Consider the following 21,649-nt stretch of genomic DNA (forward strand, 5'->3'; position numbering starts at 1 on the left):
TAACTTTAATCTAGTAATCTAAAAGTTTTATACTGGTTGCGTCTATGGTTAAAGAATTATGAGCCGAAATAAAAAAAGTAAAAAAATAAAAATAAATAAATGATTAATAGCAAAAATCAAAACAACAAAACGATAAAAGTTGAATTTAAACCTCCTTACTTTTATTCAGACTAATTTTATTTTTTGCAATTTTTTTAGATTGACTTCCGTATTTCAACCTCATTCGTTTTTATTTTCAGCTACTTTGCTATCGCCAATAGAAATTTACTGTTTTGATGATAAATTATTCTCATACTCTTACTGAATTTTATACTGAGCTAATGAGATTTTTACACTAAATTTTGCTTTATTAAATATTTGTTTTTATTTTTAAAGTAACAATATTTATTTTTTTGTGACAAGAAACATAAATATGCGAATATCAACCAAAGGTGGACGTTCCACCCACTCCATAACAAGACTTAATAATTTGCAAATTTCTTCATGATCATTCATCACTTCCATGACATCAAAGCGAAATTCTGCATAAGAAGTGTACATGCGGTATTTATCATTTTCCTTAAAGTTTAATTTCTGCGAAAAATTTGAATTTGGAAATATTAGACTTTCTACATACTGCTTAATTTGAGGTTGTGAATTATCAATTATCAGAAAACATGCACCAGAAGGAGCAGCATCAAAAATTGCTTCAAACGACTTTCTTGCATTTAATTGGTTTTGAATTGCAGATATGAACTTAACAAATGTTAAAATTTTGGACTACAAATGAAAAAAATAAAGTAAAAAAATGAATTATAAAAAATTTTATAAAAATTATATTTTGAGTGTGTTTTATTTATTTATATAAAACACAAAAACACAAGTTAAAGAGACATATTTCATTTCAAGTCAGACAGTCGACTTTAGTGACCCGTTTAAATTTAGTTCAATTATTACTGTTGTTGCATTAAATAATATCATAGTCAGAAACTATTCAAAACTTAAATTCAGCACAACTTTTTTCGTTCTGTAAAAGATGTATAAAAAACAAACAAAAACAACAACAACAAACTATAAATTCATTAAGCTTGTTACACAATTTAAGCAGAAGCCTCGTTAAGAATAAATTTATTTAAATTGTTGAAATACTATAAAGAGAAAGAATAAACATGCTTACATAATAGTATAAAAGTAAGCTAAAAACAATTATTTATTAACATGTGATAACTTAAAATCTGGACAAAAACTTTTATAATAAATATATGAAAGAAAAATTTAATGTATTTGCAATCACTCCTATAGTGTTAAAAATTTAATTCTTTATATATATGTGTATATATATGTATATATATATATATATATATATATATATGTATGTATGTATGTATGTATGTATGTATGTATGTATGTATGTATGTATGTATGTATGTATGTATGTATGTATGTATGTATGTATATATATATATATATATATATATATATATATATTAATAAACATTTATTTATAATTAAAAATGAAAAAAAGAACTTTAACGAAAATTCGCTAAGAAAAAAAGTGAACGCATTTTCGGATTTGCATGATAAGATGAGAACCACTGATCTCAAACTGGATAGCGTAAACGGCAAATTTTTTGAAGCCAGTTTTGGCCTCCCAAGATGACGACGGTTTTGGTTGATTATAAATGAAGAAACTTTGGTTACGAACTTTTACATCATTTATATATATAAATATTTTTAAATGTACAAGCCGCAAATATAAATATAATTTTCGATTTTACACAACAATAATTTTTGAAAAAAACGCAATATTACATATTTACGTAAATTTCTAAATTATGTAATGTTTAACAAAATATACTCTTAACAATAAGTTTTTATAATATCTTGCTTTTTTATAGAAAAATAAATGTTATTAAATAAGATAAAAATTTTCATTTTTTTAAATTAAAATTAGTTTATTTAACATTTGTAAAGAACAAATGAGAAAGTAGTAGTTATCCAAGTTGATATGCGGTAGTGGTGTAGTTGTAGAGCGCTTGCTTCATAAGCGAGAGGTTCTGAGTTCGATTCCCACCACATCCCTGGTAGTACCGCACTCAACTTGTTTCTCCGCGCAGCGACTTTGTTCGTCAAGGTTTGTGTTTCGGAGTTATAGAGTTGAGAGAGGGTGATAACCACAAGTACCCTCCTCATCTGTAGTGGCCTTCTCGGTTTTGGGGAGGTAAATTAAAAAAAAAAAATATTTCCAAACAACTTTCAAATAACTATTTTAAGTTTGAAAAACTGAAATAATTTTATTCATATTTTGTTTATTTTTATTTATTAACTTTCTTTTAATCTTAGTTTTAATATAAATAATTTGTTTAATATTGTTTATAATACAATTTATGCACCTTTTAGTTCTTAACTACCCAATGCTGTGTGCTAGAAGATTAAATACACAACTGCATGGTAGGCAGCTGAATATCTTTTTAAAATAAATTATTATGAAATTAGTTTTTCAAATAGATATCACAAATTTACAAATGCTGCATGTACTATTAGCTGAGCTCTGTGAGTACACACAACTCAGGGATTCCTTCCAGAATTTTTATATATATAGTTACTTGTGCTTTTTTATTTGGTTATATATATATATATATATATATATATATATATATATATATATATATATATATATATATATATATATATAAATATTTGTTTTTCTAGTTAATTTGGCAGCCAAACTGCCAAATGAGCTGAACCAAGGAAAATAAATTGTTATCAATTATAACATCAAACATGAAGAGCTAGTTCAATTAATATTTTCGAGAAATCGACTGATCTCAAAAGTGCACTTGCAATTGCATTTTGAATTCCTATTTCATTTGAAAAGAGGCAATCTATTAAAGCAACCAATTAATTTGGAAACACCTTTTAGTTTCTTTGCATATGATATTAACACTTATGGTTGGTTTAATCAAACCTCCTGTCTTTGAATTTTAAAAAGCTATTTTGTAATGAAAAGGGAATGCTAGTGCATTCTGACATCTAGTGAAGATATTTTTTTTTGAAGTCATTTTAGCTATGTATCCAGCATTATATGAGATTAAAGCTTTTTTGTATTTAAGTAGATTTTTGCAGTTTGGAATATCTGCATTATCGTGATCACTAACAGTTGGTTCTCTCTCCAACAAACCATATTTTCTTATTAATTCAATTTCAGTCAAAGATATTTTAGTACTGGAGTCAGCAAAAGAATCATCTAAAACATATTATACATGAGTTTTATCTCTGATGCTGCAGTTTTCATTTGAACATTAAACGCTACTTTGCATCAAAAGTCATTTATATGTGGCTGTGAATTATTGGCAATTGATATTGCTTTTAAACATTTCTGCAGATCTCACAGCACCAAAAAAGAGCTCTAGATGGTTTTGACTGTGTTTAGACGTCAATAAATAATTTAATGGTGAACCTTCTTTTTCAACCCAGTCGAGAAATATACCTTGAACAGATTTAATTGCTGCTAAATATCCAATGAAACCAGTTTTTCGATTATACAAGATCATTTGTGTACTAGTAATCTTTTTAAGACTAATGATATGATATGTATCCTTTAGCAAATTGTTTTCTTGAATTTAATATATCATATAATCAATAAATTATGCAAATAAACTCAAAAAATAATTGTATTGAGTGATTATCCTTCAAACTATAAGAAACTATTATTTACTTTTTATTTGTTTTAAAAGTTGTTATAAGTAACTATAATTCAGACCTGGGTTTTTTTATCAGTGTAAGTGACACTTTAGAATATTTTATTCAAATAGTCTATGCAATAATAGAATTCAAGTATAATATAATTCTAGAAGGAACCCCTGAGTTTTTGTATACTGACAGCACTCAGTTAACAATTAATGCAGCATTTGTACAAAATGGCATCTTGCTGCAAAAAATAGAGAATATAAAATTGTAGATAGAAATGATTGCCGCTTACCATGCTGTTATGTTATTAACCTTCTAGCAAACAGCATTGGGTAACTAAGAACTAAAAGGTACATAAATTATACATAAGACTTAACTAAATTTGTAAATGCCATTTAATAATAAATTCAATTATTCAAGAAAATAATTTCTTATTTTTCTCTAATATTTATAAAATTAATTTGTTTTCTTTTATTTTTAACAAATTTATTAGCTTATTTAATTATTTCCTTTCGCAGTTTGGTAAAGCCATATAAAATGTATATCGGCTTCACCGCTAGGAACTAAAATCGCTGCCATCTTGGGAGGCCAATTTTGGCTTCAACTTTTTTTGGAAAAAACAATAGAATCTGCTATCCAGTTATATTTTGAGATCAAAATCTTAGTCTCAAAATCTACTATACTTAGTAGATTTTGAGACCAAAATCTACTAAGTATATTATACTAAAAAAAAAGGAGGATAAAATAGAAATTAAAAAAATCAAAGGTTGGAAGTGGTCGCAAAGAAAAAAAGATGTCTAAAAATCAGATGGAACATCTTACAAAATTGATTGATCAAAATAGTATTTCAGAGTGCGGTCTTACGGTTGTGATTCAATGTATCACAACCATACACTAGCAAAACTATCAACCAAAAGCTAGTATTTATTATTATTAAACAAAAAAACACCGAAAAGAACACCAGTGTAAAAGCAACTGTTGGTTCCATGTGCGATAAATTGGTTTTGATGTTTCCGAAAAAAAAAAAAAGGTGATGATCGATCTTATTTTTATTTTAAACAACTGAAGATTAGGGTGGAGTGAATTTTAGTTTTTTTTACAATTCGTTTAGCCTGGGTGTGCAAAAGTTGTCTATTCATTTCAGAAATACTCTGGAAAAATATCAATGCTCTAGGAAATTATCTTGAGGTTCCTCAAGACCTTTAAAATTTTAATGGGTCCCTAATATTATGTAAAAAAATTTTTTTCAAAAGTATGTCTGGGTCTCAAAAGAAGCAAAATTTTATAAAAATTTCAAAAATAACAATTATTTTATAAAAAAATTATTATTTAAGATTTTTTTGAAATTATAATTAAAAAAAATAAACTTTTTTCATTTTTAGTTCAAAAGGTCATTTTTTCTGCAATAAACTATAAAATAACAATTTTTTTTTTAAATAATTGTTATTTTTGAAATTTTTATAAAATTTTGCTTCTTTTGAGACCCAACATGACATACTTTTGAAAAACTTTTTTTTACATAATATTAGGGACCCATTAAAATTTTAAAGGTCTTGAGGCACCTCAAGATAATTTCCGAGAGCATTGATCTTTTTCCAGAGTAATTCTGAAATGAATAGACAACTTTTGCACACCCAGGCTAAATGAATTGTAAAAAAAACTAAAATTCACTCCAACCTACTGAAGATTCTTGTAGGCTCTGTTTTAAAAACAATATGAACTTAAAATTCAGAAACAAATTAAAAAAGAAAAGAAGCATTCAACCTAATCCATTCTATATCTTCTATAATATAAAAAGCTCAAATTAAAGTTTTTTACTGAAATAAAAATATATGCTTGAGTATAAAAAAACCAAGCAGACAAAAGTGTAATTTGGAATCATAATAGTCAGAAGAATGAAAAGCATTGTACATGCCCCAATAAAAATGAGATCTTGTGTAAAAACAATCTGCCTGTTCCAATTAATTGCAGAGTTTACTAATGCTCAGCAACAGACTTAAAAGAAGCTGACAAGAAAATTTGTCATTAAGTGCAACATGACCATTATATTATGATAATTAAAAAATGTAAATGTTTATAACCTTATAACTTAATAGATAAAAAGTCCCCTCTTTATAACACAATTTTTTTTAAAATGAAAAATGTTTTGCAGTTAGTAAATCAAAGTAAAAAAAAAAAAATTACACAAGTATTACAAAATGTACACCTAATATTTATTTTTATATATCATAAAATTAAAATTTTTTTTTTATTAAGACAATATTTGGTTATTAAGACAATAAAAAGTTATACTAGACAATAAACAAAATTTTTTTAAATCAAAAAAAAAAAAATTTTTAATATGCTGCTCTGCATTAATGTTTGAAGTCTTGTTTATGGTAGCATAAGTTGATAAAAACTTTTTAATTTTTATATTGTGATACACAATATAAAAATTAAAAAAATTTTTATATAAGCTTCATCAGTAAAATAGATGTATTCAAATGTTTGTTATAAATAACATTTTTAATAAAGCAATGAACAGCATCCACGATTCAGATGATCTGATATAACACAGTAACTTTGACTATCAAGATTTTAATTTTTTGGAAAATAAATAACAAAATTGCTTCGCTGTTACTCCAATGCAAATCTTGCAATGTATCCTGTGTTGGAAAACTATAGTCAATATTAAACTACAGTCAACTATAGTCTGCAAAGTCAAGAAAAACTAAAGTTTGTTTTTCTTTTAAATTAATTTTAAATGTTGGAAAAAGGTGGTTTGACTGTTTTGATATAAAATGATGTTTTGGTAAACTGTCTAACTGTTCATAAACCACTTCATTAAATTCATCTAAAGGTAAGGTTGCTGGGGCTAAAGTACATTGAAAATTTTATTTTTGCCATTGATAAAAATTAATTTCACTAATTTTTTTTCATCAGACAAATTGCTAATGCAATAAATGATCAAAGTACCAAAAGCTTACCAAAAGTAAAACACAAAAAACCATCATCATCACCAAGTTCTCTAGATCTATCATTTACTAAAATTTGTGATCATTGAAGTAACTTTTCTTTTGTTGAGAATCTCTTGCAAAGTTCACCAAACCTACTTGGTCTTTGTGAACTAATTTGAGTTCAGCTGTCTCACCTTGTGATCTTAGTGTTGATGGCAACCTTCTTTTAATTTTTAAACACTACAATAGTCACATACTTGACCTGGGCATTTACATCCATAAGAACTCACCCATTTGCCGAAAAACTAGGTTTGAATCTACAGACTATTCTTTTATGTGCTTTTGTTTAGCATTACTTCACTTTATCGCCTTTCTCTATGTTCTATATTGCTCTCCTTCATTTCAAGACTGCACTTTTTTCGAAGTTATTTCTGATCAAGCCCTTTCTCTTTATCCATCAGCCAATATCATTGTTGTTTGCAACTTTAATGCTAATCACAATGAATGGCTTGGCTCTAGCGTCAGTGATTCTGCAGGGGTTAAGGCCCACAACTTTTGCCTTTCCTAATCTACAACACAAATTGTCAAATTTACAACTAGCTTTTCAGACAATACAAATAATTTACCTTCTATAACCAACTTATGTCTTGTTTCTGATCCTAGTCTGTGTTCAGTTTCTCCACATTCACCCTTAGGCGCTTCTGTTCACGATTTGATCTTTCTAAAACTATTATCTCATTCTTCTTCATCATCAGAATCCCCCTATCATCGTACCTCTTACAACTACCTTAAAACTGCTTTGAAAGATTTTCTTCCGATCGGCCTTTGGGTAGAAATCTTTTGTCTTTCTGCTGACAAATGTGCTTCTTACATAACTTCTTGGATTTTTTCTGCTGGCATGGAAACTTTATTCTCACTTTCTGCTGGCATGGAATCTTTTATTAAGTCTCAACAATTCCAAGTCAAGCCTCAATCTTCTCTATGGTTTTCCTCTCATTGTGCTGCTGCTATTTCCAATCGTAACCATTACTTCCATATCTATAGCCAAAACAATTCTCCAGAAAACAGACACCTATTTACCATGGCTTTAAACTATTGTAAAAAGGTTTTGTCTAACGCCAAAGCCTGCTATTCTCAGGTCACAAACTCGTGTTTGAGAGACTTCTAGATAATCTTTAACAGTATCTATAATAAGGGCAAATCTATTATTCTGCCTCTCTTGTATGGTTCAGATTTTATTACCTTACCTAAAGACAAATATAAATTGTTTGCTAAGAACTTTTATCAATCTTATTTCTTGATTCCATTCAATCTAATCCTACCTAATACAGCTGACAAACAGGTTTATGAACGGTAATGTACTCGATGAGACATATACCCTTATTCTTCCCTTAGATTGACTCTTCTGATCTTTCTTGGAAACCATATATCAAACCCAATACAAAATTAGCACCTGCTAAAGTTGCATCTCTATTGTGCTTGCCACTTCCTTACTCCGGATTCTATTCTTTATACCTATAAATCTCTATTCTGTCTTTGTATGGAATACTGTTGCCATATCTGGGGCAGATCTTTGAATGATGCCTTTTCTTTTTTAGACAAGGTCCAAAAATGTATTGTAAACATAGTTGGACCTGCACTTGCAGCCAACCTTCAACCATTGTCACATCATCGTAATATAAATGCTATAATGGGCACTGCTCTAAAGAGCTAGTGCCTCTTGTGCTAAACTAATCTACTAAAATTTATTCTTGTGTTACTCGTCAAAGTTTCATCCTTTTATTGTGACTGTTCCTAAGTTCTTCAAAAATTCTTTTTCATCTAGTGTTTTTCCTCTCACATCAGCCCTTTGGAATTGGCTCCCTTCATTTTGTTTTCCTGATTCATATAATTTACAATCTTTAAGTTGTTTATTATTCATTATCTAGCTTTATAAATTTTATCTTTTCTCTTCTAGTAACTTCCGCTCTAATAGTTGTTGCTTGCAACAAAGATGTTTAAAGAATGCAATTTTTTTGCTGACCTTAGAATTTTAAAAGTCAACTTTATAAACTAATTCAAATAAATTAAAAACAACTAAACAAATGATTTATTGAAATTTTAAATAAAATATATAAAAACAAAAATGTCAAATTGAATGATTCATTTAAATTCTAAATAAAATAGTTATAAAAAACAAACAAAAAAATAACATTTTATTTAAATTCTGAATAAAATTATTAAAAAAAACCCAGCAAAGCAAGCCTTCTATTAAAATTTTACATAAAATAATTCAAATATATAGTTTAAACAAAAACAAATTTAAAATATAAACACATTAATTTGAAAACGCAACAGTAAAACTAACAATTTATTCCAATTCCTAAAATAATAAAATACAAAAAAAGTATATATATATATTAATAATTAATATAATTAAATTCTAATTAAATACTTTTAAAAAAAGAAAAAGAAAAACTAAGGTTTTTTTAATTGCTAATAAAACAATTTAAAAAAGCAGCAAAACAAACATTCTAAATTTAAATTCCAAAAACGAACCTGTTAAGTTGTAAACAATACAATTAAATTAAAAATGAAAAAATAAAAATTTCATTAAATCTAAAAAAAGTAATTAAAATAAAATTGACAAAACTTTCATTTTTCAGACTTTTAAGCTAATATATTATAATAATTGTTATCCTTGCTTATTTATATCAGCACTGTCCTATTTTGACTAAAAAATTTAAAATCTCTATCTATCTATATATATACACAACCCTCCAAATCAGGAAAAATTAGGTTGACAATGATTTGCCGACCTCAAATACTTCTAGGGGTTGGCAGTTAGGTTGGCATTGCCGAATGCTGACCTAATTCCGCGGGTTGTATGTATGTATATATATATATATATATATATATATATATATATATATATATATATATATATATATATATTTATATATATATATGTATATATATATATATATATATATATATATATATATATATATATATATATTTATATATATATATATATATATATATATATATATATATATATATATATATATATATATATATATATATATATATGAATGTATGTATAATTATTTAAAAAAATCTTACTTTTCTTATTACATCAATATGTTCACTTTTGAGCTTCTTTTCAATATCAAAATGAAAAAAATCGTAATCGATTCCCAAACCAAGTTTGAGCAAACCTCTAGCATTATGTGACCAAAGTGCACAGTTATCAAACAAATTATACTTAACATTATTAGGAAGAAATGGGTTCAATCCTAAAATTTCACTACCTGGTCCGCAACCAAAACAACTCACATGAAACCTAAATAAAAAACATTGAATTCATAAAAATAATAAAAATGATAATAATTAAAAGAAAAAAACTATATTACATACAATTTAAAGCATATTGATTTTATAAATTAATTAAACAATTTAAGTAGGTCATTTAAACTACAATTTTTTTAAAGTGCAATAAGGCCGAATAATCCTGATTAACACTGACCAATTATTATTAAAAACAAAGGTAATGTTATTGTAATTTTTTTTTTTATATATATATATATATATATATATATATATATATATATATATTTATATATATATATATATAATAAAGATTCCTATTTTACAAATTTATTGCCATGTTTAAATTATTATAGTAATCTTTATCATCATGTTTCAAATAATACAATCATTTTCATTAAAATGATTTATTCTAAATAAATCATTTTCATTAAAATGATTTATTTTATAGTAAAAAATCAATAAAATTTAAAACATTGTTGTCTTGTAAATTTTTGATATCTTTAAATTCTGTTAAGACAAAAAAAAAATTAAACAACACACATCTCTGATGTTTGACAAGCTTCATGTATCAGCTTTAAAAGGTAATTAAATCTTCCTTCACTTATAATATCGTAAATCATGCTTGCATGAACAGGAGTATACACTGCTGTATATGCCCATCTACTTTCAGGGTCATGAAAATTTGATAACCCACTTGATTGTAAAGAAAACATATGTGTAGTAAATTGCATCTTCTTCTGAAGAACTTCATCCCAAATATCAACAGGAAGATTAATTAGTTTTAGTTCAAGCTCAGTTTTAGATCGAAGCAAAAGAATTTCACTTTCAAGGACTTTGCAAAGGAGTTCACAAACATAATCTAAAACAAACAAAATAAATTTCTGCTTATTTTTGTAATTACTATATATATATATATATATATATATATATATATATATATATATATATATATATATATATATATATATATATATATATATATATATATATATATATATATATATATATATATATATATATATATATATGTGCCTTGTTTTCAACCGTTACGTGTAGAGCGTTTTACATACGCCTTATGCAATTTTACGTAAGCAGTAAGCGATTTCAGTTGTAAATTATAAAGCGACTATCATTTTTTAACTTTTAAATTATTCTATAAGCAGTAAGATAAAAAAAGTAATTAACTTTTTAAAAAAAAGATCAACAAAAAAATTAAGCCTTTAACATTGCTAGTGAATCCTTAGTTTTTTATTTAAAAAACTAAGGATTTACTAGCAATAATTTAAATTCTGCTTAGAAAATTGCTAATAACCCAAACATTTTCAAAGTCTTTTTACTTTCAAGATTAATTTAAAACCCTTCATAAATAAAAAAAAGTAATTAACTTTTTAAAAAAAGTAATTAACTTTTCAAAAAAAGTCACATATATATATATATATATAACTTTTGTATGACATTTATGTAAAATTATTTGTTACAAAAGATTGAATGACAATTATGTTTGATATAAGCGCTATTTACTAATGAAAATAACTCAAATAAAATTAAGTTTATTTTTATTTTGTTTTTTTATTTTATTATATTGATTGATTTTTTAAACTTGAAGCAAAGATAACTTGAAAACATAATTTTATTCTGATAAAAAATATATGATTTAATTTAAAACTAATTTAATAAAAATATATAATTTTATTCTGATAAAAATTTTAATGTAGGTTTTAAAAATATATAATTTAATTTTGATTTAAAAAATATATTTAAGTTTATAAAAATTAAAGTCAATGTCAACTTAACTGTCAAATTTATTTAAAAATATTACTAAATTCAAATTTGAATTACAAAATTCAATATGGAAATTTTATTTGTTCTTAAAAATAAAGCTCATTTTTATTGCAATTGTTTTTTTGGTCTTCCTTCCTAAACTTTTTTTTTTTTACTAAAAATTAAAATTTAAATAAATGGCTGCATTAAAAATTTGCACAAAACCTAAGTTAAACTTTTTTTTTTAATAACGCAAGTTAAATCACTGCAATTATTTTTTAATAAACAATATACAATGATATAATTCTAATAATAAAATAATAAACTTATAAACTTTTAATAAATAAAGTTAATAAATTAATGTAATTTTTTACTTTTTTTCATTTCTTATTTAAAACGAGGCCTGATATATATACATATATATATATTTACATATATATATATATACATATATATATATATATATATATATATATATATATATATATATATATATATATATATATATATATATATATATATATATATATATATATATATATATATATATATATATATATATATATTAGTAGAAAATCACTTAACAAAAATTTTTTCCATTTAACTTTTTTTTTTTTTTTTTTAATTTTTGTTAAGTGATTTTCTACTAATATATAATTGCTCTGTTCTTTTAAGAACATTGAGCACTCTATTGAGTAGAACACTTTTTAAAGTTGTTTAAATATATATATATATATATATATATATATATATATATATATATATATATATATATATATATATATATATATATATATATATATATATATATATATATATATATATATACAGTTATGGCCATTGAAATCCGACCACTGCTGAATATAAAGAAAAACAGTCTATACATGCGAATAATCAATTTATTTTCTTCCCTGACATCAATGATTAGTTAATTAGCTTTTAGTCAATCACATTAGCGTTTATTTTATTGCACTGTAAAATTTATTAAGCTATATATCTCATTGTAGGGTATGGATTATCATTTAACTGTCACAATTTAATCATGACTACGAAGGAAGGTCTTTGTGCTAATATTAAACTTTTATGGGAGGATTGAGGTTTGAGGTCGCGGTTGAGCGTCAGATATCAGCAAAATTGCGAATGCCAAAATTTACTGTTCATGATATTATACAACTAATCAATGACACGGGATCCACTGCGCCCAGAAAACGTTTTGGTAAAGCTAGAATTACTAGCAAACAAACAGACAATATGATACGCAGGGCTGCTGTGAGAGATCCAACAATATCCAGCACACAAATCAGGGCAGATCTACCTAATGACGTTACAGTCAGCACTCGAACAATTAGAAGACGTTTATTGAAAGATGCAGGTCTACGTTCTCGTCGTCCAGCCCTCAAACCGCGACTGTCTTTAAAGAACATCCGCGATAGGATCGCATTTTGTAGAGCTCACAGACACTGGTCAATAACCAAATGGCGCCAGGTAATGTTTAGCGACGAGACACAAATAAAGCAATTCGCTCCGCATAAGTCATTAGTTCGTCGCCCACCAAATCAGCGTTTTAATGCAAGGTATACCGTACCAGCTGTCAAGCAATGTCCTTCAATTATGGTGTGGGGCGCAATAGCTTCATCTGGTCGATGTGGTATTTATTTAATGCAGAAGGGACAGACTGTTAACTCCCAACAATATCTAAAAATCCTTCAAGAAAAGGTTCCAAATTTGATGGAAATTCGTCGTTGCAAAATATTCCAGCATGATGATGCACTGTGTCACCAATCTCGTCTTGTAAAATCTTGGTTAGAGGATCACAACGTTCAGGTTCTGGGTCCTTGGTCGGGGTCATCCCCAGACTTGAACCCAATCAAAAATTGCTGGGTCAAGTTAAAGTCAGCAGTATGCAGAACTAATCCTAAATCACTGGACGATCTAACGCACAAAATTCGTCAAGCTTGGATTACTGAAATAACGCCAGAATATTGTCAGGCTCTCGTGGATTCAATGCCAGATCGCATTAATGCAGTCTTAAAAGCACATGGTGGTGCCACTAAATATTAAAAACATTTAATATGTACGATATGTTTCATTATAATCATTAATTGTTACTGTTATTCTTTTATTGCTATAATACAATTGTTTATTACTACATTAAACTAGTTTTAAGTAAAATGATACTGGTGGTCGGATTTCAATGGCCATAACTGTATATATATATATATATATATATATATACACACATATATATATATATATACACACATATATATATATATATATATATACACACACATATATATATCACATATATATATATTTATATATATATGTATACATAAATATATATATATATATATATATATACATATATATATATATATATATATATATATATATATATATATATATACATATATATATATATATATATACACATATATATTTATATATATGTATATATATATATATATATATATATACACATATATATATATACATATATATATATATATATATATATATATATATATATATATATATATATATATATATATATATATATATATATATATATGTATATATATATATATACATATATACATATATACAGGGTGCATCAGCTATTTGAGAACATATCTTTAATTTTTTATAAATGATAAAAAGTCAAACAGAAAATACTTTTAACCAAAATCAATTATATAAATAAGATAAACTATTGTTTAATAATTTCATTCAATAGAATTCCCCTTTACTTCAATAACAGCTTCGATTCGGGACCTAAACTGACTGCAAGTGTGCTTGAGATGGCCCTCATCTATGTTGTCCATTACTCAGACAATGGAATCTTTCAGAGAATCTTTGGTGTTATGGGGATGTTTATTAACATCTCTCACAACGATGCCCCACACATAATAATCCAATGGATTCAGGTCTGGAGAGTTTGGAGGCCACAAGTTTGGAGTGATGTGATCATAAAAATGGTCAGCCAACCATTCCTGATTGTTTTTTGAGCCTTTTGTGTGCATGACTGTTGGAACTTTGCAAGGGTCATCACACAGCCATTTCTTCTGTTTACTTTTTGATCTTGATCAAAGTTTTTCTCATCTGAAAAAAACCAAAGCATGCCTTGCTCAGCAGGATGTTTCAGTTTGTTTAACAGCTTCTTAGACCTTATCAAACAATTCACTTTGGTGGTCTTGGACAACTGACCTCTCCTCACCACATAAGAGTTGTAGCAAAGATTTTCATAAACAGTCCTTCCAATTGTGGCTTCTGAAACACCCAGGTCTTTTGCGATGGACCTCATTGACTTTTGGGGGCTCTCATCAACCATATTCTGAACTTGATGAATAAATTCAGGTGTTCTAGTCATGTCTGACCATTGCTTGTGCTTTTTACGTTTAGCAGCTTGATTACAATCACCATCATTTTCTTCTTCCTCCTTGCAAACTTTGAGAACAAAAGATCAGGCAACTTTAAGCAATTGTGCAATTTGTAAATTGCTATACTCTGCCTTTAATGCTACAATTACAGCATGTCTTTTAATTTCTTGTTTAAGTTTAATATCTGTCATTTTTAATTATCTGCAAAAAATAAAAAAAATTAATGTAACATAAAGAAATGATAACATTACGCAATGTTCTCATTTCTTTATGTTATATATATAAATATATAAAGATATATATTTATATTTATATATTTATATATATATATATATATATATATATATATATATATATATATATATATATATATATATATATATATATATATATATATATATATATATATATAAGCCTGAGCAGGAGTAATAGGGTGCATGAGCAGTGAATCGCCAGTCTTAAATGAATATAGCGGGCAATAAGAACTTTCACAGATTTTTTTGATATTTAGAAAGAAAAAGCTCATAGATAAGATAATATTAATTATGTTTTAGTAATAGTTTTATTAAGTAATATTTTGTATCATATAATAAGTACATCAGAAAAAAAAATCATCAGCAACGGTTATTTTTCTGATATTTATTCAAGCACCGTAACATTTTCAAGAAAAATTGTTAATAAGAATGTTGCATTCGACAAGATTTTTTAAACTCTTTATAAACATATATTTAGATTGCTTTTTTATTGAAATGATTTATTATTTTATAGATATTATTTTGTTGCGTTTCTTCTTATTTTCATATTTAAAAAGTTCCTTTTATTCTCTTCTTCTTTGTAAAACATTTTTTTCTAATTTAAAAAGTTTAAAAATTGTACTGCGCGCATTGTACACATTTAAGCTGCCCTAGAAAAAAAATTTTATCAACAAATTTTTACAACCTTAAATATTCAAAGTTTGAATGTTTGAAGTTGTACTATATGTTGTTAAAAATGTTTGTATTTGTTTGTTTTGCTTAACAAGGAAAGAGTTTTAACTTAACATACTTTCTAATATTCCTGTTAGTAACTTATACTAAGCATAACAAACAAGGGGTATGTCAAAATATTTTCTTCTACATTCTTAATTAATAGGTGTTAAATGACACTAAAAAAGTGTGCAGCATGAAAAAGATTAAAACGGTGTTAAATTACATCGTTTTGGTGTTAAATTACACCATTTTGATGTATTTCATGATGCACACCTTTTTAGTGCTAATTTATACCGTTTTAGTGCTTATTTAGACTGTTTTGATTATTTTAGACAAGTTTCAAACACAAACAAATTTCTAAAAATTAACATTCATACACACATATTTAATTGTGAAGTGCATAAAAATATGTTCTTGTTTATGTTCTACTTATTAAAAAGCTTCAAAAAAAATGTATTTATGGTTCATTTACAGTTAAAGGTTTTAATAGTTGACTTGCCTTATTAAAAAAGATTTTTTTTTAATATAGACTACCAACATTTCTCAAAATAATTTGAACTAGAAGGATATTCTAGGTTAAATGCATAAAGAAACATAGTTTGGCGTGTATAATATCAACCAGCTTTTTTTTTTTTTTTGGGGGGGGGGGGGGGCATCACAACACCTTCAATGCATAGAAGTCATTTGTCTCCTTCACAGTAGCCTGCAAGCTGCAAGTCAGCCATTTCTGGGTTTTGCTTCGTAGCAGCAGCTTATAAAACGGTGTTTCACATAAAAGTGTGGTGACATTAGATGGTACAGAGTTGTTTTACAAAAGCGGCCAACAGTTTTACACAATCATAAAATTATCAATAAACGTTGTTAGACGCATTTTAGTGTTCAAGGTTTTATTGTGTTAATTACGATAGTTTTAAAGATAGCGATAATTTTTGTTAACTCGACTAGATTATTTATTTACTAGTCGAGAAGGATACATTATAATAGCAGAGCTAATTGAGATAAGTTCCCTTTGTATCGAAATACTACTCATACGCTGAGTAGGTGGAGCCGGAATTTGAGCCTGCAACCCTGCTGATACAGCCAATAATATTACAATCTTGTGCCAGTACTTTATCCAACTGAGCTATTGCGGTTGTCGAGTCAATTAGGCCGTTGCCCAATCTATATTGCAATACAGTACAATGTTAATAAACACTTTTTTAGCCACCTGCAAGTTGGGTATTATAGGTAGTTAGTACATAGCTAAAAAAATGTTTAATTGACTCAAATTAAAATTCTATATGATTAACAATACTTTATATACTTTACTTATTAATTATTATATAATTATATAGTTATACTTATATTTACTGAAAACTATATAATTATTATATAATTATATAGTTTTCAGTAAATAATACTTTATTTACGATTAAAAATACTTTATAAAATTGTATAGTGTATAATATATAGAGCATATTTATAAAGAAAATACAATACACACTTTAGCACCATGCACCATTATTGTTAATTTATACAGATTATATATTTAACTTTTTGTTGGTTAAGTAATTATGTCCACCTTATTGTTTACTTTATATTTTACAGTATTTTCAATTTTATACTTTTTAGAATGATCTAATAAAATCAAAACCATCTACCAATGTTCTCACAATTTTGAATAGAAATCTTTTTCAATCGAAAATATCTGAAAAACTCCCGCTTCAATTGTCACTCTCTCCATGCCTAATAATTACTGAGTTTAACCGCCTTTACTCACAGAATAGTTTTATCGAAGAAGCATGTATATTTTGTTTGTTAATAAAGCATTTACAGGATCTTCAAATCATCTTGAAAGTTTGCTTGATTTACAATGTAAAATAGGTTCCAAAAAAGTAAAAGATGTCTTGTTCAAATAAGGGGTCGTTCATAAATTACGTCACGCTTTTAAGGCGGAGGAGAACAAAACATGCTACTTATGTGTTAGGATTTTGTGACGAGGAGGGGGAGAAGGTCAAAAATTGCGTGAGGTAATTTACGGACGACCCCTAATCTGAAGTAAGTAACATTTTAAAGAAGTGTTCAATTCTTTTTAATGGTTTCATATGATATGTATTAAATAATCTACTTTATAAAGAATTTATTTATTTGTTTATTACAAATATTTATACAAGATGTAGATTTAAGTATGCAACCTTTCCAAGTGATTTTTATCGAGAATTACACCTAAGAATTTTACCGATGAATATTATACTTTTGAGATGTGCTCACCAATATATATCACCAATATATGTATCACCGATAATGAGTTTTAGAAGTGTTTGAGAAACTATATCTTTTTTGTGAAGAATAGTAAAGTAAATAAATAACCTCTCTCAACTCTATAACTCTGAATCACGAACGTTGACGAACAAGGCCGCTGCGCAAATTTAAAAGTGCAAATACAATAAAACTTTACAGGATATATTCATTACATTTATATATAGTAGTTATACTACTTTAATATTCTGATGTAAATTGGTTCATGAGGTATTATATATTGTCTGATATGTCCTGCAGCTGGTTAAATATGGTAAACTTATCTTTACTTCTAAACTATATGTATATATAACTATACTACATGAATACAGGATGATTACTATCATCCAATTGATGTAGGAATATAGGATTCCTACATCAATAGGATGTTTATAATGATAAAGTTTTGACATTTGCTTGTGATGTCGAAAACATTAAAAAAAGACCTTGAAAGAGCTTGTTGATGGTATAAAAATAATCAAAGAAGAAAACAAAAAAATCGGAAACGAATTACATTTATTACTAGGAAAATATGATGAATTGCAGTAAACGCGTAAAAAGATTGAAAAAAATCAAATTACGTTACTTTGCAATAATATAGCGCTTTTAAAGCCGCTTAATACTGAAAAACCTTTTGTTTCTTGTTAAATAAAAATCATTCTTTAAATACAGAAAATACGTTGAGTGATAAACGTTTACGTTTCCTTTATGATGAGACAACCAGAATGGAGACTTTAAAGAGGCATTGGGTTTTTAAAGCGAAAAGGCGAATTTTTCTTCTGTTCTTTTTTCTAAATATTTTTTTTTAACAATACATATTGCTTTTATCTTTGTTTTTAAAACGTTGCATAACTTTTTATTAATAATTTAAATAAATATTTTATCAAGAAATTTATATTATTAATTTTAACTTTAAGTTTATTTAAATATATAAAACTTGAAGTTTATTTTAATATATAAAAATTTCGTTTTTATTAAAATTTTTTTGAAGTTAACAATTAGCTAATAGAAACCAGTAACTTTTTTGCTCTAAGGTTTTTCACAAAACAGTGCAGTTAATGCGTCGCCCCTAGTACAACCCTCTCAAAAAATATTTTCTACATTTGAAGAACAACCTTCCTTTACTAGACAACAATTTTACTCAAATCAGATACCAAATTTTAATTTAAAATGGAAGAAAACAGAGTCATTAAAACCTTTGAAAATATTTCTTTTTGTCCATATAACTGTCAAAGTTTTAAATTAAACTCAGTTTATATTTCCGAACCAGTCAAGTCATTTAATATTATCTTTTTATCAGAATATTGGCTTTTAAATATTGAATTCTTTTTGCTGAACAACATGGCAGAAAAAAAAAGAATATGGAAGAACATTTAGATGGAACACATTTATTGTTAAAAAAAGATTTTCTCTCCTCTCCTTGAATAATTTATGAAGATGAAAATATTCTTGCTATTAAAGGAAAATAAAAGCGTCTGTCAAAACAACGAGGATGTTTACAATGTAAACGCAACAATTAAACCTTATTCCATCAATTATAAAAGACCATGAAGATGTAAGTGAATGGGGTTTCGGGATGTGGCTGAATATCTCCAAATATAATACATATTTGGAGATTTTCAGACATATCCCGAAAAGATCTACGACTCTGAGTACCGTAATAAAAAAAAACGCGATAAATCTAAGCCTCCTTCTACTTTCATTGAATCAAATAAACTCTCGCTTATTGATATTATCAGTGGCGCTGGTCCAACATACACCTATCAGCATAAATCTCTCTCTAACTCTTCTTATATCAATCACATTGCTGTACTAAAAGAGTCATCACTATTCTTTGTAAATACCAAAGTTATTCCTTCTTCACTATTTAACTTATGCAATCACCTACCAATAGCTACAAGTATCACCATTACATGTACTAACTTATCAACGATATTAAATAACATAACACAAAAATACATTTACATACCAAAATAAGCTTGGAATAACAAAAATTTAATTAAAGTATATAATCAAAATCTATCCATAGCTTTCAATAACTACACTTTCAATGAAGAAAAAAATTGAACAAGTGTTAATGCAAGCATCCAAACAAATTTAAAATCAATAGCTGTTAAACAGTGCTTTGAACAACACGTAATCTATATGTATTCCAAATCGTGGTAAACAACGGAACTTAAAATATGCAAAAAATATCTTTTGTTTAACTATAAACAATGGCAAAACGATATAAAAAATCAAAATATAAAAAGATGAAAGAATGCATGGTGTATAAAAGATACACTCTATCACGTAAAAACTTTCTTAGAGCGGTTAAAGCAGCTAAAAACCGAAAGGTCCATGAAAACAATAAATATTGAAAATCTGAGAACTGCAAATTATTAGAAGTTCTGCGACAACATTTGTAAATTCAAAACCAAAGCAAGTACTTGGTTATTTTCAATTGATAAATAGAAAAACATAAAGGATATTGTTGAAGAATTCAGACGATATTTTCAAATCTCTTCAATACGCCGCCTATTATAAATTACAACCAAAAGCCTCTTCAAATTCCACCTCTAAATAGCGAGCCAAATTCATTAGTTATTATTACAGCTGATATTACAAACAGTATCTCACTACTAAATAGTAATAAATCACTAGATAGCTATAGGATAAGTGCTGAACACCTTAAAAACTCTCACAACAACAGTCTCTTTCTGTTGCTCTCTAAATTTTATAACAGTATTCTAAAGAATGGGAAAGTCCCAAAAGATTTAACAATTTCAACAGTTATTCCACTCAGAGGCGGTTCTACAAATAAAATGAGGGTGGTGAATCCTTAAAAAAGTGCAGACTAGTTCCTTAAAACAAAAGAAAAAAAGATCCTCAAAACTAAAAATTACCTGACTGAATTGCGTCAAATACCTGACTTAGCCGACTAAAAATCGCCTCTAATTTAACTTGTTAAGTCATATAAAAAATCTCTTAATGATACAACTAAATACCATAAAATGAGTATTTTACCTACCTTTCATAAACTTCTAGAATATTTAATCTTACTTATATGTCCTAGTTTAATAGATAGCCATTTCTATTAGCTTGAGAAAAAACAGCTCTTCTATCCATGCAAAGTTTCTAATGAGTGAAACTATACAGCACTATAAAAACAATAACATGCCTCTATATATGTGCAGTTTAGATACTTACAACTGGAATCTACTATTTGAGAAGCTCTGTTTTCCAAAAAAACTTCCATTGTCCGTAGTACACATAATTTTATCGCTATATCTTTCCGGTACCGCAAACATATCTTATCAAGGACTTAATTTAAATTAATTTAGTCTCTCGCAAAGAGTGCAAC

At 26.7% G+C, this 21,649-nt stretch overlaps 1 protein-coding gene across 1 annotated transcript in view; it reads right to left on the reverse strand.

Annotated features, from left to right (window-relative positions):
- Nucleotides 1–383: 383 nt before the first annotated feature.
- LOC100198745 (uncharacterized) overlaps nt 384–21,649 on the reverse strand; it is a 34,085-nt gene continuing 12,819 nt past the window's right edge. Inside the window, exons 2-4 of the mRNA XM_065816731.1 lie at nt 10,458–10,776; nt 9,711–9,930; nt 384–759 (exon numbers count right to left, since the gene is read on the reverse strand). Coding sequence (XP_065672803.1) covers nt 385–759; nt 9,711–9,930; nt 10,458–10,776 — 914 coding nt within the window. The 3' untranslated portion in view covers nt 384. The remainder of the gene's footprint in view (nt 760–9,710; nt 9,931–10,457; nt 10,777–21,649) is intronic.

This window comes from Hydra vulgaris, chromosome 13 (assembly GCF_038396675.1).
Source record: "Hydra vulgaris chromosome 13, alternate assembly HydraT2T_AEP".
Classification (NCBI taxonomy): domain Eukaryota; kingdom Metazoa; phylum Cnidaria; class Hydrozoa; order Anthoathecata; family Hydridae; genus Hydra; species Hydra vulgaris.